Source organism: Phoca vitulina, unplaced genomic scaffold (genome assembly GCF_004348235.1).
Source record: "Phoca vitulina isolate PV1807 unplaced genomic scaffold, GSC_HSeal_1.0 scaffold15, whole genome shotgun sequence".
In the NCBI taxonomy this organism is placed as follows: Eukaryota; Metazoa; Chordata; class Mammalia; order Carnivora; family Phocidae; genus Phoca; species Phoca vitulina.
Window position 1 is genome coordinate 19,768,736 of NW_022589718.1, and position 16,322 is coordinate 19,785,057.

Sequence of the window (16,322 nt, forward strand, 5' to 3'; positions counted from 1 at the left end):
TAGTTAAGAGTCTGTTTTATGGTTTGCCTCTCTTTTTCCCCCCCATGTTCATTTGTTTTGTTTCTTAAATTCCACATATGAGTGAAATCATATGGTATTTTTCTCTAATTGACTTATTTCACTTAGCATAATACACTCTAGTTCCATCCATGTTGTTGCAAATGGCAAGATTTCATTTCTTTTTGATGGCTGATTAATATTTCATTATACATACACACACACACACGTGCACACACACCACAATTCCTTTACCCATTCATCAATCAATAGACATTTGGGCTCTTTCCATAATTTGGCTATTGTTGATAATGCCATTAAGTATTGGGGTGCATGTATCCCTTTGAATCAATATTTTTGTATCCTTTAGGTAAATACCTAGTAGTGCTATTTCTGGATCATAGGGTAGTTCTATCTTTAACTTTTTGGGGAACTTCCATCCTGTTTTCCAGAGTGGCTGCACCAGTTTGCATTCCCACCAACAGTGTAAGTGGGTTCCCCTTTCTCCGCATCCTTGCCAACATTTGTTGTTTCCCGTGTTGTTAATTTTAGCCATTTGGACAGATGTGAGGTGATATCTCATTGTAGTTTTGGTTTGTATTTCCCTAATGATGATTGATGCTGAGCAACTTTTCATATATCTTTTAGCCGTCTGGATGTCTTCTTTGGAAAGATGTCTATTTAAGTCTTCTGCCCATTTCCTAATTGGATTATTTGGTTTTTGGGTGTTGAGCTTGATAAATTCTTTATAGATTTTCGATACTAACCCTTTATCAGATATGTCATTTGCAAATCTCTTCTTCCATTCTGAAGATTGCCTTTTAGTTCTGTTGATTGTTTCCTTCACTGTGCAGAAGGTTTTTATTTTGATGAAGCCCCAGTAGTTCATTTTTGCTTTTGTTTATCTTGCCTCCCAATCTAGTAAGAAGTTGCTACGGCTGATGTCAAAGAAGTTACTACCCGTGTTCTCTTCTAGTATTTTGATGTTTTCCTGTCTCACACTTAGGTCTTTCATCCATTTTGAATTAATTTTTGTATATGGTGTAAGAAAGTGGTCCACTTTCATTCTTTTATATGTTGCTGTCTGTTTTCCCAACACCATTTGTTAAAAGAGACTGTCCTTTTCCCAATGGATGTTCTTTCCTGGTTTGTCGAAGATTAGTTGATCATACAGTTGTGGGTCTATTTCTGAATTTTCTATTCTGTTCCATTGATCAATGTGTCTGTTTTTGTGCCAGTACCATATTGTCTTGATCACTACAGCTTTGTAATATTACTTGAAATCCTAAATTGTGATGCTTCTAGCTTTACTTTTCTTTTTCAAGATTGCTTTGGCTATTCGGGGTCTTTTGTTGTTCCCTACAAATTTTAGGATTGTTTGTTCTAGCTCTGTGAAAAATGCTAGTGGTATTTTGATAGGAATTGCATTAAATGTGTAGATTGCTTTGGGTAATAAAGAAATTTTAACAACATTTGTTCTTCCAGTTCATGAGCTTGGAGTATTTTTCCATTTCTTTGTGTCATCTTCAATTTCTTTCCTACAGTGGAGTTTAAATGAAAACTTAACTCTACTTGGTCAGATTTTTTTCTGAAACTGTTACTGAGGTGGTTAAAGGATTCACACTGTCCTATAGTTCTGCCTGTTTTCTCTCAGTAGAGAATGGATTAGAGGCAAAAATCACAGGCCATTACTGTAAAATTTTAGGGAAGTAGTGTGTGCTTACACAAAAGTGGTGGCTGTGGCAGATGTGAGAAATTAGAGGGAGAACAACAGGTTTTGTTGATTGATTGTTAGTAGAAGTTAAGGAGAAGGAAGAGTTGTCAGCATTAGCTCATGGAAGGTGGATCAAATTCCCAGCTGCAGTGGTCAAGCGGGTTTGGCGTGCTGGGACCAATGACAGACACTTAGGAAGGAAAGCTTCATGAGAAAACACAGGTACATCATAAGCAGTAATGGCAGCAGCAGGTAGAGGCGGAAGTCACAGATCAAGTCCATATTAGATCATAACAAATAAAGATGTTATGGGCAAAAACTGTGGTTCAAGATGTTAGACTAAGGCATGGCTTCAGATAATGGTGCAGAAACCATGAGAGTTCCACACAGAGTGGTCCTTCAGGGAATTTTCTCTGGAAATCAGTCGTGGTTGATTGGGGTCAGTTAGGTCCAAGGAAATGGCCTAGCAGGAAGAAAGCAGGAGAGTAAACTATGGTCACAGACAAGATTGATTTCCCTGTCCTAGGAGGAAGAAGAACCCCCTGGAATATATGTGTAGAAAGGGACCTAAGATGTTAGACCAATCCTTAAGGACTATTCAGGGAGATTATCGCCCATTATTGACGTTAAGTTGCTCAGTGTCTCACTTCTCACTCATGACAGAGCCAAAACAGTTTCCCAGTACCTATGGATTACCTGAGTAATTGTTACTAACATACTGCTGAACTGGCTTGTCTCTGGTATGGAGCTGCGTTATCTTTCTAAAGCATCGTTTTCTTTGTGTCATTGCTCTACGTAAGAATCTCCTAAAGCCATGTTTTCTATCAGATTAAATTCCAGTGTTTTAGTCTGGCATTCAGAAATCTTATCAGTTTACTTACCCTTTTCCATGAATGCAAATCCTCTGCTCTGGAAGGTTCTTACCATCTTTTCAAATATTTTTTGTAAACCTAGAATGCTCATATCTTTTCCTGACATTAAAATTCATTTTTTTTCTTCCTGAAACCTTTTTTTTTTTTTTAAGATTTTATTTATTTGAGAGAAAGAGAGAGAGCACAAGCAGGGGAAGCAGCAGAGGGAGAAGGTGAAGCAGGTCTCCTCTGATCAGGGAGCCCGATGCAGGGTCCCAATTCCAGGACCCTGGGATCATAACCTGAGCTGAAGGCAGATGCTTAACCAACTGAGCCACCCAGGAGCCCCATGAAACCATATTAACCTCAATCTCTATAGTGCTTTTTATTTTGATTTACTCTAACCTGACTCATTACTTTCTTCCATGTTTGTACCTTTTGTCTCTCCAACTACCATTTTGTCCCTCCATATAGATTGCATATTTCTTAAAGGCAGAGACTATATATTCTATCTCTTTTACATGCCATTAAAAAGTAGGGAATGAACCTTTCTTTTAGTTTTTATTTGACTACTTGTGTAATGTTTTTAAAAGTCTTAGTCTTCAGAATAGTGGGAAAAGATTAGTCATTTGCCTAGCTTTTCGTTTAATAAAGTGTAACTTAGAAATACAAAATGTAGTCTCCTTGTTGAAAGTTCTTGTGGATTGTTTTGATACGACTTCTCAAGATATTAGATATTTAAATAATTTTAATAGTTTACACATAATCTGCATTATGACCTCATAGACATGGAAGAGACAATAAATAGAATAAGCTTGCCATCCTAAATAATAATTTTTTCTAATATAAAGTAATTTTTATGAAATGTTCAAAATATAATTATTGTTGATAATCTTGTAAATTGCTATTAACTCCCTAGAGGCAGAGTGAAAATATATATGAAAAGATTTTGATTGATCAATCAAATCCACTCTTAAGAATTTATCTCAAGGAACTCTTTGTACGTATATGTAAATATATTCTATCCTGGTCATTTTAACATTGTTTTATAATAGTAAAATACTATGAATAACCTAAATAAATATTCAACCGTATGTAAATCATAAATTGTGCTATTGTACAAACATTTACTATGAAATTTTATACAGTTACTAAAAATGGTCTACTAGAGTATTTAGAGTATTTAGTGACATGAGAAACTATCCCTGATATATTAGTAAGTGAAAAATACCAGATTACTGAACAGTGTAGTGTAATCCCATTTTTGCCGAAAAAGAAAAAACTGTATCTATAAATTTTTAAAATTCTGTCTTCTGAATTATATATAATAACTATTCATCACTTTTGTAATAAAAAAAATCCTTCTATTAAAAAATAAATTTGCTATGGTTCAGAGAGAGAGTAACAGTGAAAAATTATCCACAAAGAAAGGTCTTGAAATTAAGGAAAACAAAAGAGACTTCCTCCCTCCTGCCCCCCGCATTTATACACACTCTTCTAATTCTGTTAATCTTAACCTTAGGTAGAATTCAGAACAACCATTGGTAGTAACTGTACTATAGTGATCTAGAGTTAGCAACTTCTGTTCTAATCTAAGCGCTGCCACTAAGTGGTTTCCTTAGTGGTAGCCCTGAATAGCATATCAGGGTTTCACTTTCTTCTTTCAGAAAATCAATAGACTAGGGGCGCCTGGGTGGCTCAGTCAGTTAAGCGTCTGCCTTCAGCTCAGGTCATGATCTCGGGGTCCTAGGATTGAGTCCCACATGGTGCTCCCTGCTCAGCAGAGAGCCTGCTTCTTCCTCTCCCTCTGCCTGCCACTCCCCCTGCTTGTGCTCTCTGTCTCTCTCAAATAAATAAATAAATAAAATCTTAAAAAAAAAACCAATAGACTATACTGAACAGAATTCTGATTAGATCAATAAGGCTATTTAGAGAGCACATAGTAGGCATTCAGCAATGGTTAGTGTTCTTTCTAAAGAAACTACTAGCTCAGAAAATTTCATGTTTTCTGGAACTGAAACTTCAGAAGTAAATCACAGGTCCTTTAAAGTGCCAGTTTAGAATTTTCAGGCCCTTAATGATATTTATTGTAGGATCTTTCAAACATTAGTTCATTTTATTCACATGGGTAATTTATTTATAAAATGATTAAGTTCTCCAGAAGACAATATTTTCACACTTGGTCGTCATTTACTCTGTTAATTCACTTTCAGCATAATTAAAAGCATTTAGCTTCTAAAAGGAGACATTATTTCACACAGTCCAAATTTATTTGCTTTCTTAACTTTAGGTTGCTATCAACCGAACAGACATTGAAGACTTAGACCTCTATGCTACATCTCGGGAAAGGAGATTTCGTTTGTTTGCTTCTATAGAATGTGAAGGACAGTTATTCATGACTCCATATGATTTTATTTTGGCTGTTACAACTGATGAGCCCAAATGTAAGTATGTTTTTTAAATTCTCTTAATAATTTTATAAGATTTTTTTCTTATCTCTGGTTTGTAAAAGTGTGGAACAGGATAAGTTTTCAGAATAACTAACCAAGTAATGTATTTCAAAAGACATTATGCTATATAATCTTACTAGACTAATATTTCTTATAAACTCTGACTGATACCTCTTTTCACAAACTTTCATTTATTTCCTCTTTTTCAGTTCATTGAACTTAAAAACCACCTTACTCTTGATATTCTTTATAATAGGTTCATATTCTGCCTATTCAGTTCTTCCGTCCAGCATGAACAGAGTAATTCAGAGGACTGGCTTTGAAGCTAGACCTGGGTCAAGAATTCTACCTATATTTCTTCTGTATTTGTCCTGGCTCCTACAGGGCAAATACATACTGTTACTCATCTTTTCATGTGTTAGAGCAGTGGTTCTCAAACTCTTTGGCATTATGTACATTCTTGCAAATCTCTTCAGTGAGTAATAGAAGACAGCTATATTCTCATCTGCTTTTTTTATTCAGTAGTTACAGTGTGTTGTTTTTCATAAAGTATATTAAGAAAATCTGCCTCACAGATAAAGAAGTAGGAAAAAGGAAGAGTATTTTAATAGCCCTTTCAGATTATTATAGATATTCTTCTTTGATACTGAATCAACACTTGGCTAGTGTTGCTAGCTTGGCTAGTGAAAAACACTTCTTAAAGTTTAGTTGCAGTGTGGGATTTGAAACTTTTGTCATCTGTTATGTTAAAATCCACTGGCCTACACTGCACTTTGAATGGATCTTTTACCCTTATATAATCTTGTAACATCAAACGGAAGATACTGGTTGATTCAGTTATGCAGATCTTCCAAATATTAACATATTTATTATACAATACATTTTTAAAATCACATTCAGTGATATTGTCATAATATTCTCATGAAAGTCTTTACTTATTGGAAAGCTGTCAAACTCATGGTGGTGTATACAAGTTTTCCCAAATTCTAATTTTTACTGAAAGCTCAAATGTTATTACTGGCAACAAATACTGTCAGTTGTTTTCTTTAAGTGATAGCTGACTTTGTTCATTTGTAAGAAAGTGCCTGCCAGATACCTAAGTCTAAATAACCATAATTTGTCTGTCAGTTGTTCTTTCAAGTAAAAATCATGTTCCATGAAAAAAAGTTCAGTTCACAACTCAAAGAATCACAGTGCTTTCTCTCAAGACAGCGATAGTACTTTGGAATGCAACAGAGTGCTTTATGCACACTTCCCATTTCATCTCACAGCATATGACGACATACTCAAAGACACCTATCCAATGCCGGGTATTGCACTAGGCACTGGAGATAAAGGGGTGAGGGAAACAAACAAATAAAAATAGGTGCCCTCCACCCTCACAATGCTTACAATCTGATGGACAAAACCAACGCTGATCAATGAAATAAGTAAATAGCAAATTATATCTGTGATAAGTGCCATGAAAGAAAGATACTTGAGGCTCTGAGAGCATATTTTGGAGAAGTAACTTAGGTAGCTCAGGGAGATATTCCTTGGGCAAATAAATAAATATCCACATGAAATGTGAATTGTGAATAAGAGTTAACTAGGCTAGTAGGAAGTTGAGAGTAGAGAATTTCAGCAGGAGAAACAGCAAGTATCAAGGTGCCATGACAAGAAGGAATGTGATACATGTGAGGAGGGGAAAAAGATCTGGGTGGCTATAGTGCAAGGAGCAAAGAAGAATATGGTGTGAAGTGAGGGTGGGTATGTGGGGCAGTTCCAAATCATTGAGTCGGTAAGCTTATATTAAACATTTTTGTTTTTATCCTAAAAGTAATGGAAAATCATGACAGTAGTGTAAGCTGCAGAATAATTTGGTGTGTTAGAAAACAACTCAACTGAGTAACTTTTTAAAATCCTTTTGGCTTTATTCAATGATTCATGAATCAGGCAGCATCCAATCTAGCAGATAGTGAGGAGCTCCAAGGAGCTGTATAAAACAAAAGACTTATAGGCAGAAGGGAACAGGAATAAGAAAGTTATACGAGGCAAAAAAAAAAGTGGGTTAGTTATTGAAAGGTTACCTTCCTTTAGAGGACAGCAGGGCTCTCTCAGGCAGATTACAAACTAGTGCTGATTGACTGATTTAAGATTCCATTTCTGGCAGAACAGAAACTGTAATTAAGCCGTGGCTTGGTTATGTGGGTCTTAGCATAAGGAACTCCATATTGAACCTGTTGTCTTGTCTTTAACAGGTGCATACCATTATTAGATTGTGTTTTGAAAAGATCTTTCAGGGTGGACATAGATTGAAGAGGGCCAGAGTGAGCATGAGCAGATCAGAGAGGAGACTCTTGTCCAGGCTTGAAAAGCTTCTAATAAGAGTGGTAATGGTGATGATGGAGTAATGAGTACTAAAAATTTCTGGCTGGTTTACCTGTATGGATGGCAGTGGAGACCAGGTTTGAAGGGAAATATTATAACTTCAACTTTGGACATGATGGATTTAAGATGCCTTAGATATCCAGGCAGTTGGATCTGGCTTTTGATCATTCATTTCAAGTCATTGAAAATCAATGTACCAAATAATCAATTGTTTGATAATCTACTTGAAACTGCCAAACAAATGCCTTAAGTTATGTTAGAACAAATTATAGCCCTTTTTCTTCAGAGCTAGGGATATGGCAAAACCTTAAATAAATCCTTAAGAGCTAATATATAGCATGGTTACTGTAGTTGATAATACCGTATTGTATAATTGAAATTTGCCAAGAGAGTAGATCTTAAGCATTCCTAATAGTAACCAAAAAAGTAACTATGTGAGGTGAAAAAAAATGTGTAAAAGTTCAAAAAATATTAAATCCTAAATAATTTGGCAAATTGGCTACTTTGAAAATTAGCTTTTAATCAATTAATATTTTATTTTATTTTTTTTTTTTAAAGATTTTATTTATTTATTTGAGAGAGAATGAGATAGAGAGAGAGCATGAGAGGGGGGAGGGTCAGAGGGAGAAGCAGACTCCCTGCCGAGCAGGGAGCCCGATGCGGGACCCGATCCCGGAACTCCAGGATCATGACCTGAGCCGAAGGCAGTCGCTTAACCAACTGAGCCACCCAGGCGTCCCTAATCAATTAATATTTTAGATTTTAGATTATTTCTGTTGGAGATGAGGGGAGAGGGCTGGGTAGAGTATATATTTAGGGTTCATCTGTATGTGATTGGTAATTAATGCAATAATTATGGATGAGATTGCCTAGGAGGCAGTATAGTGTGAGAACATAGGTGACGAAGGACCAATCCTCAAGGAACTCCTAGACTTTAAATGATGAAGGTACAACAGCTTGAAAGATGAGCCTCAAAAGGAAAAATAGGAGTATCCAGAAACATGGGAACAAAATCAAGAGTATGGAGTCATAGAAGCCAAGAAAAATGAACAGAATGGTCAAATGAGATGTTAAGTTAGATGAGGACAGAAAAATGTCTACTAGATTTAGTAATTTGAAGGTTATTGATGATTTTTAAAACGATGTTTCAGTGTAGTGATTAGAGCAAAGACCAGATTGCAAGAGCAGATGAAGAAATGAAGACAGTGAGTGTAAAGGACCCTTTCAAAATGTTTGGCTGTGAAGTAGAGAGGAAATAAAAGATAGTAGTTGAAGGAGAGACTTTATCATGCAATATTTTGTCAGGAGACTCTGAGGTTATCAACTGAAGGAGAGGGAACTATATGAAAAAACACATGGGATCAAGAGAGTAAATGGTGTATTCAGAATAGTCCACTTTGGGAGTATGTAAGGTAGTAGTGATAGAAAAGGCTATAAATTGAGTAGGGCTCTTTTTTGGAGGAATTTGACGGCTATGGTAAGGATTATACCTCTCTGCGCTCCTTTAACCTCCCTTTCCTCCCTCCCTTCTAGAAATATTTATTGAGTACTTACCATGTACCACATAACCGTGTTTCGCCTTGGAATTGGTTGTTTGATACTTTTTGTCCTCTTAAAATATTTTAAGTTTCGTAAGTGTAGGGACTGTACATAGAAAAGGCCCTTATACAAAAATAGATATATATGTGTTCCATACATTTGTTTAATTGATTTCATACAATGTGGACTTTTTATATTTATTATTAAGTTAGCACAGATTTGATAAAACTGTTGATGTATTTTTTAGAATATCAAATGGTATTTTTGCATCAAATTCTATAATTTTTGTCAAATTTATATTTGAGAAGTCATTCAATAAGTAATGCTTAATTTAGAATTTCATAGTTTGAAAATTTTTAATTCATTATTTTCTTGAATTTTTTCTTCATAATATACTGACTGTAAGCCTGCTGGTGGCTTTTTACTTTTTGGAAATAAATTTCAAATTTGATTCTTTTCAAGATATTACAAAACTACCACTTGCAGGAAAAAACATTCCATTATAAAAAACTTGCACAGGACATTTAACAACCAGAAATTAACTGATCAGTTAGTTTCAAACTGGGACTTTTAAAACATAGTTAAGAATGATCACTAAAGATCAAGATATTTGTAAAAACTTTTTTTCAAGTGTAGGGTTACAAAAAGAAATATTTGCCTCAGAAGAGAAAATGTTTCATAGACTGAATATTAAATCGTATGTATATCAATGTGGCATATTGAAATTAGACAGACTTGTATTTAAACCTGAGCATTCATTTACTAGCTTTGAGAACTTTGTTAAATTATTTATTTTTTTGTCTCCTCATTTATAAAAATAAAAATAATAGCAACCTCATGAGATTTTTGAAGATTGAGTGATATTGGTTGTGTTTAGTAAAATATCAGATACACGGTAAGCACTTAATACATGTTGGTAGCTGTCATTGTCACTATCTTCATCATCGTTTGAATTCATAATCATAATTTTTTAAAAAAATCTTTGATATAATTTTATGGTGCCATCAACAGGAAAAAATTGGTATGCTGTGTAAACATTTGCTTAATATAGTTCAAATAAATGTTAATCAAGATATATTTGATTGTTGATTATAGCTTTGTGTTTGAAATCTAGAAAAATTCTTATTTTACCTACCTAAATAGAACCTAAAAGGTAAGTTTCCCTTCCAAAACTAAAATAATTGATTACCTTCATGTAGCTTCAAGTATTATTTTAATTTTAGTTTTAAAAAATATATTGTTAAAAATTTCAAACATACATAAAAGTATTAAAAATATGATGAACATCAACCTATAGCTGAAGAAATAAAATACATCCAATAGAATTGAAGTCCCTCTTCACCCAAGTTATATTTATATATGTAGTAACTTCATATGAAATAAGGAATTTAGAAAATCAGAAAATCCTTTGAAGAACAATCTTAATGGCTCTTTAGTCTTTATAAAAAAAGCTAATAATACTGAACATGGTGACATATCCGGCAGAATGAATATGTCTTTTGTGAATAATTTACCCTGGAAATCTCATAAACCCTACAAAACTCAAGAGTGTGTCTAACTTCCTCTTCTGATAAATAGCTTCTGAACATTGCATAAGAGCATGTGCGTGTACTTTTGTGCCATTTGTTTTTCTTCTGTTCATACTGCTATATTTCAAAAGCAACAGATAATAAATACTATTTACAGTGTTCTGTTCATTATGAAAAGGAGGATGAAATAAATGTATTAGAATTAAGGCTAAATGCTGACTTCTTTATAAACCTGTGATTTTAATCACTTGATTACACATTTGTATAAATTATCTTGGGTAAAAAAAGGATATTGTTGCTATATAGAGAAGAAGTCAATCTCCATAAAAATCGGTTTGCTGAATTTTAGAACATACTTCTATGCTTTCGATCTTAAAGTGACTTATTATATTGCTTACAAAAAAGAAAGTTACATGGCAAAAACTGCCTATCTTATAGTCTTGACTTCGATGTACTGTTCACAGTAACTATGGTTAATTATAAAGAAATAGCCACATTGCCATGTAAAAAAATTATTGGTTGTCATTATTGTAATGTAGCTGAAATAATTAATATTTACCAGCTCCTAATGCAGCTGTGTTATAAGACTTAATCACATATAAATCTGGAGATAATTCTTGGGCAGACATTAGATATTTAGAGTTTTCAAATCTGAGCAAAGGAAACAGCAATGGTGACTGAGCATTTATTCCAATATTATAAGATTTATAGTGTTTGAGATCTTCAAGGGTGTGAGGAGGAATCAGAAAAAGAAAGTGATCTTGGTAATTTATTCAACTATAACACTCTTGTTCTAGAAATGATTCTTAAATACAGGGAAAGAATGGAGAACAGGATGAGGGTCTCCTGGATGTGAGGGCGATCTGGCTGCGACATCTGTCACCCCATTGATCGCCAGGGTTGATTCGGCTGATCTGGCTGGCTAGGCGGGTGTCCCCTTCCTCCCTCACCGCTCCATGTGCGTCCCTCCCGAAGCTGCGCGCTCAGTCGAAGAGGACGACCTTCCCCGATAGAGGAGGACCGTTCTTCGGTCAAGGGTATACAAGTAGCTGCGCTCCCCTGCTAGAACCTCCAAACAAGCTCTCAAGGATGAGGGTCTCCCTATCGTGTTACCTGCTTTCATCTTCACCTCCTTTTCTCATTGCCCCCATCCTTCCCCTTCACCCTAGAGAGACCTGGCATTTGAATTATAACTAGAGATAAAGCAGAGATCATAGGCAGCACCTTAAAATTATAATTTCTCTATGTTCATATTTTATGTTCTAGTATGAATATTTAATAAATATCAGTGTTTGTGTTTTTAAGCCCATAGGATGTTTAACATGGAGTGAGTTAACTTTATAAATCCAGAAATCCCCAAAGTAAGATGATTATGGAAAATGTTTCCTATTCTACTGCTATCACTTATTATAACTAGTGTATAGTACATGAAACAAATACATAACATAAGTAAAACCTATACCTTAGATCCACATCTCAAAGCTAAAAAATACTTTGTCTTTTAGATATAGAAGCTTGGTGTTATGAGTTAGGGTTGTAGATGGTTACTGAATTCAGATGTACATTACATGAAGTATTTATTATCTAACCCTTTTATATTTGTTTATTACAGTTGTTAAAACGTGGAAGTCACTTACCAAACAGGTAGGTTAAAGCTCTTGGTGTACATATGCATGCACACTATATATATATGCATACCCACTTTGGAAAATAGTTTGGCATCATCTATAAAATTAAAGATACACATACCCTATACCTACCAGTTCTCTTGGATCTCAGTTCTGCCATACGTATACCTAGTAAAGTTAAACTTGAATATGCCCTATGATCCAGTAATTTTACACTAGTCTCTATACCTAGAGAAACTCGTACATGCATGAGAGGTTCACAGGCATGTTATTAGATTATTCATGGTTGGCCAGAAAGACTACAGTACAATGTCAATAAGATAAATAAGTTTTTATATATTCATACAGTGAATAGTATACCAAGTGAAAACAAATGAATTATACTGGTGCTTAAACTAGATAAATCTGGGAAACATAATGACAGGCAGTTCACAAAAATATAAATTACAGTTCCATTTACATAAAGTCTAAAAAGAAGCCACTTAAGGATGCATTCATAGGTGGGAAAACTAAGAATGATAAATATTAAATTCAAGACAATATTTACCTCTGGGGGAGATGGAAGGAAATATCATCAGTGAGAAGTGCAAAGAGGCTTCTAAAGTACTGGTAATTTTCTGTTTCTTAACAATTTCTAACTTTAAATTTTACATATATTCCTTTTGCACTTTTAAATGTATGATAAACTTCAATTAAAAAAAAAAAAAACATATTAGTATAGCATTCTAGGGAACTTCCTTAACCAGTTATAGAGAATCTTCCAAAAGCCTGTAGCAAACATGATGTTTACATATAAAACTTTAGACATTCTCTTTCAAATTAGATAGAATACAAATATGTCTGCTATCACAACTACTACTCACTGTTTTATTACAGGTCTAAGCTAAGGTAGTATATTAATTTGCTAGGGCTGCTGTAACAAATACCAAAGTTGGGTGGCTTAAGCAACAGAAATTTATTTTCTCACAGTTCTGGAGGCTGGAAGTTCAGGATCAAGGTGTTGGCAGGGTGGGTTTCTCCTGAGGCCTCCCTCCTTGGCTTGTAGATGTCTGTCTTCTCCCTCTGTCATCTCCCCATCATTGTTGTCTTCTTATAAGGACACCAGTCATATTGGATTAGGACCAACTATAATGACCTCGTTTAATAATCTTAATTACCTTTGTAAAGGCCGTCTCTAAATACAGTCACATTCTGGGTACTGAGAATTATGACTTCAGATTTGAGGTAGACATAACTCAGGCTATAACATGTAGTATGACAAGAAAAAATAGGTTCCAAGGAGCAAGACAGTAAGAAACAATATGATTGAGAGAGAAATATAAAAATGCATAGATTTCAAATTCAGATTTAGTAAAAGTTTAGCAAGGTTGCTGCTAGTGTTTCTGCACCAGCAATAGCAATTAGAAACTGCACTATCAAATAAGATACTTTTCACAATAGCAACAAAAACTATTAGATTCTTAGTGTACTTAACAGAAGATGTGCAAGATATTATTCTATTTTTTAAGAGATATGAGTAAGCAGAGAAATATGTCATGTTCACAGATGATTCATTTAGAAGAGTCAGGGCCCAGAATTTTCCAAACAATTCTGAAAAGGAAGGAAGGGAAGCAAACAGACAAACAATAGGATGAGAACAATTGGCCTGTCTCGTATTAAGATTAATAATAGAGCTATAATTAAAATAGTATTATATTATTGCAAGAATTTTTTAATTAGATGAAAATAATAGAATATAGAATCTAGAAACAGACCCAGGCATGTATGGGAAGATCTGTAAATCCCTGGAGGAAGGATTGACCTTTAGGTATTGGAACAATAGTCTTTCCAAATGGGGCTAAATACAATTAAATATCAAACTGACCACCATATACAAAAGCAAATTTCAGATGGATTAAGTTCCTACTTTGACAAAAAATTCTGAAATATTAGAAGTAAAATAAAGGACACAAGAGGTTTCATTAGATGAGACACATAAAACAAAGCTCAAAGGAAATTTGGAAAATTTTACTAAATTAAATATCAGAAACTTTGGCATACCAAAAGAGTGCCAACAATGTTAAAAGATGTATGACAGATGGGAAAATATGCTTGCAATATATTAACAAAATATTAAGTGTACTATACTTATATAGGACTCCTGTAAGTCAATATAAAAAAGATAATCAGCTCAGTAAGAAAAAAAGGGTAAACATAGAATGGCTGATAAATATATATAAAGGACCTCGACCTCACTAGTGATTAGGGATATGCAAATTAAACCAATAATATGGTACTGTTTCACACCCATCAGATTATCAGCTTCCAGAAATCTAGCAGTACCAATAATTAGCAACGAAGAAGAAAGAACCAGGTGAGGGTGTATTGTATATTCACTTTTGAGAGAAATTTGGCAAATGTAATAAAGTTGAAAGTACACATCAAAAACTCTACTTCTAGAGAAGTATACTAGAGAAATATTACACCAGCAGTCCTGTACGCGTTTTCAGCAGCATCGATTGTAATAGCCAAAATTAAAAAAAAGAAACAATATAAATGTCAGTCAGTTGAGAAATGAATAAAAAAATTGTGAAATAGGCATTCAAAGACAAATACAGTAATACAGAACCACAATGAAAAAATACATCCATCCAAGTTATGAATGGACCTAGAAGACTGAAAGTTGAGTAACAGCAAGTTGCAGAATAATATAGACTGCCTGTTCTTAAAGTGCAAACACCTTTTCAGGGGTCCATGAAGTCAAAACTATTTTTATGATAACACCGAGAAGATAATTTGTTTTATTATTTGCATTCTCTCATAAGTGTACAGTGGGGTTTTTTAGAGGCTACAGGATGATTGATGATGCCATCAATCTGACATCTAATAGAATATGTGTTTGTGTATTTTTGTGTTTAAAAATTTATCATTTCTACTTCCACATGCATTAAATATGATATCCACATAAACAAGATCTCCTTGGGGTCCATAATAATTTTTAAGAGTATAAAGAATTACATTTCAGAACTGCTAATATAGACCTGCTGTGTAGCCATTAAAATGCAATGAAGAATATTTGGCAGGAAAATATGCCCATGAAGTATTAAGTGCAAAGAGTAAGTTACAAAACAATATGTAGAAAATAATTTAATATTTGCTGCAATGACAAAAAGCTATATAATTATGCCTAGAGAGAATTAGACTAAAAGGATTTAAATAAAACTTTCAATTATGGTTCATTCCTGGATTGAAATTAGTTTTTATTTTCTATACTTGCTAATTTTCCTATAATGCATATATATTAACTATATAATAAGATAAAATTGTACTTATTTAAGAAAATTATATAAATCTTTTACAAGGCACCATAATTCTAGGAAATGAATTTGATACAGCAAATATCTATTTAATATCAACTTACAATATGTGATATAACTCTGATGCTAACCACCCAGATTTAGTGTCAGACTCCACTGATTTAAGGGCACAGTCCCCAACAAGACTGCCCTTATTTCAGATGCCAGCTGCAAGATCAAGGGTCCCCAGGCCCCCCACACTTCTGACCAACTGGCTACAAATCCAAGAGGCTCCCATAATTCCCCTTGAAGGTCAATAATTTGCTAGACTGATTCAGAACTCTGAGACACATTCTGTATTTATAATTAACAGTTTATAATTATTTTAAGAGACACAAATCAGGACTAGCCATATGAAGAGACTCTGAGGACAGGTATAGGAAGATCCCAAACACAGACCTTCCATGCCCTCTTCTCATGGAGAAGTGTGTCACCCCTCCTGGCACACCAATATATTTACTAGTGGCAATCTCCACTGAGCTTGGGTGTTGAGTTGTTATTGAAGGTTTCATTATGTAGGTATAATTGATTCATTGGCCCAGTGATTGAACTCAATCTCCGGGCCCTTTCCCTACCCCTCCCCAGAGGTAGGGAGACCTCAGAGCCCCAACCTTCTAATCATGGTGGTTCTTTCTGGCTATCAGTAACCCATCCAGGGTCATCCTATAACCAAGTGTGATTCAAAGATATAGCATCTTCCAGAAACCAGGGGCAAAGGCCAACCAAAGTATTTATTATTTTTTTAAAGCTTTTTTATTTATTTGAGAGAGAAAGAGAGAGATAGCGAGAGAGCACAAGCAGGTCCCCTGCTAGCAGGGAGCCCAATGTGGGGCTCAATCCCAGGACCCTGAGATCATGATCTGAGCCAAAGGCAGACACCTAATCGACTGAGCCACCCAGATGCCCCAA

The 16,322-nt window shown here is 34.6% G+C and overlaps 1 protein-coding gene across 4 annotated transcripts in view; it reads left to right on the forward strand.

Moving 5' to 3' along the window:
• The window catches only part of MICU3 (mitochondrial calcium uptake family member 3), a 103,617-nt gene that overhangs the window by 37,370 nt on the left and 49,925 nt on the right, over positions 1–16,322 (forward strand). For all 4 annotated transcript variants that reach the window (XM_032413518.1, XM_032413521.1, XM_032413519.1 and 1 more), the window contains exons 2-3: positions 4,853–5,006; positions 12,063–12,094. In XM_032413518.1, the coding sequence (XP_032269409.1) occupies positions 4,853–5,006; positions 12,063–12,094 (186 nt within the window). The remainder of the gene's footprint in view (positions 1–4,852; positions 5,007–12,062; positions 12,095–16,322) is intronic.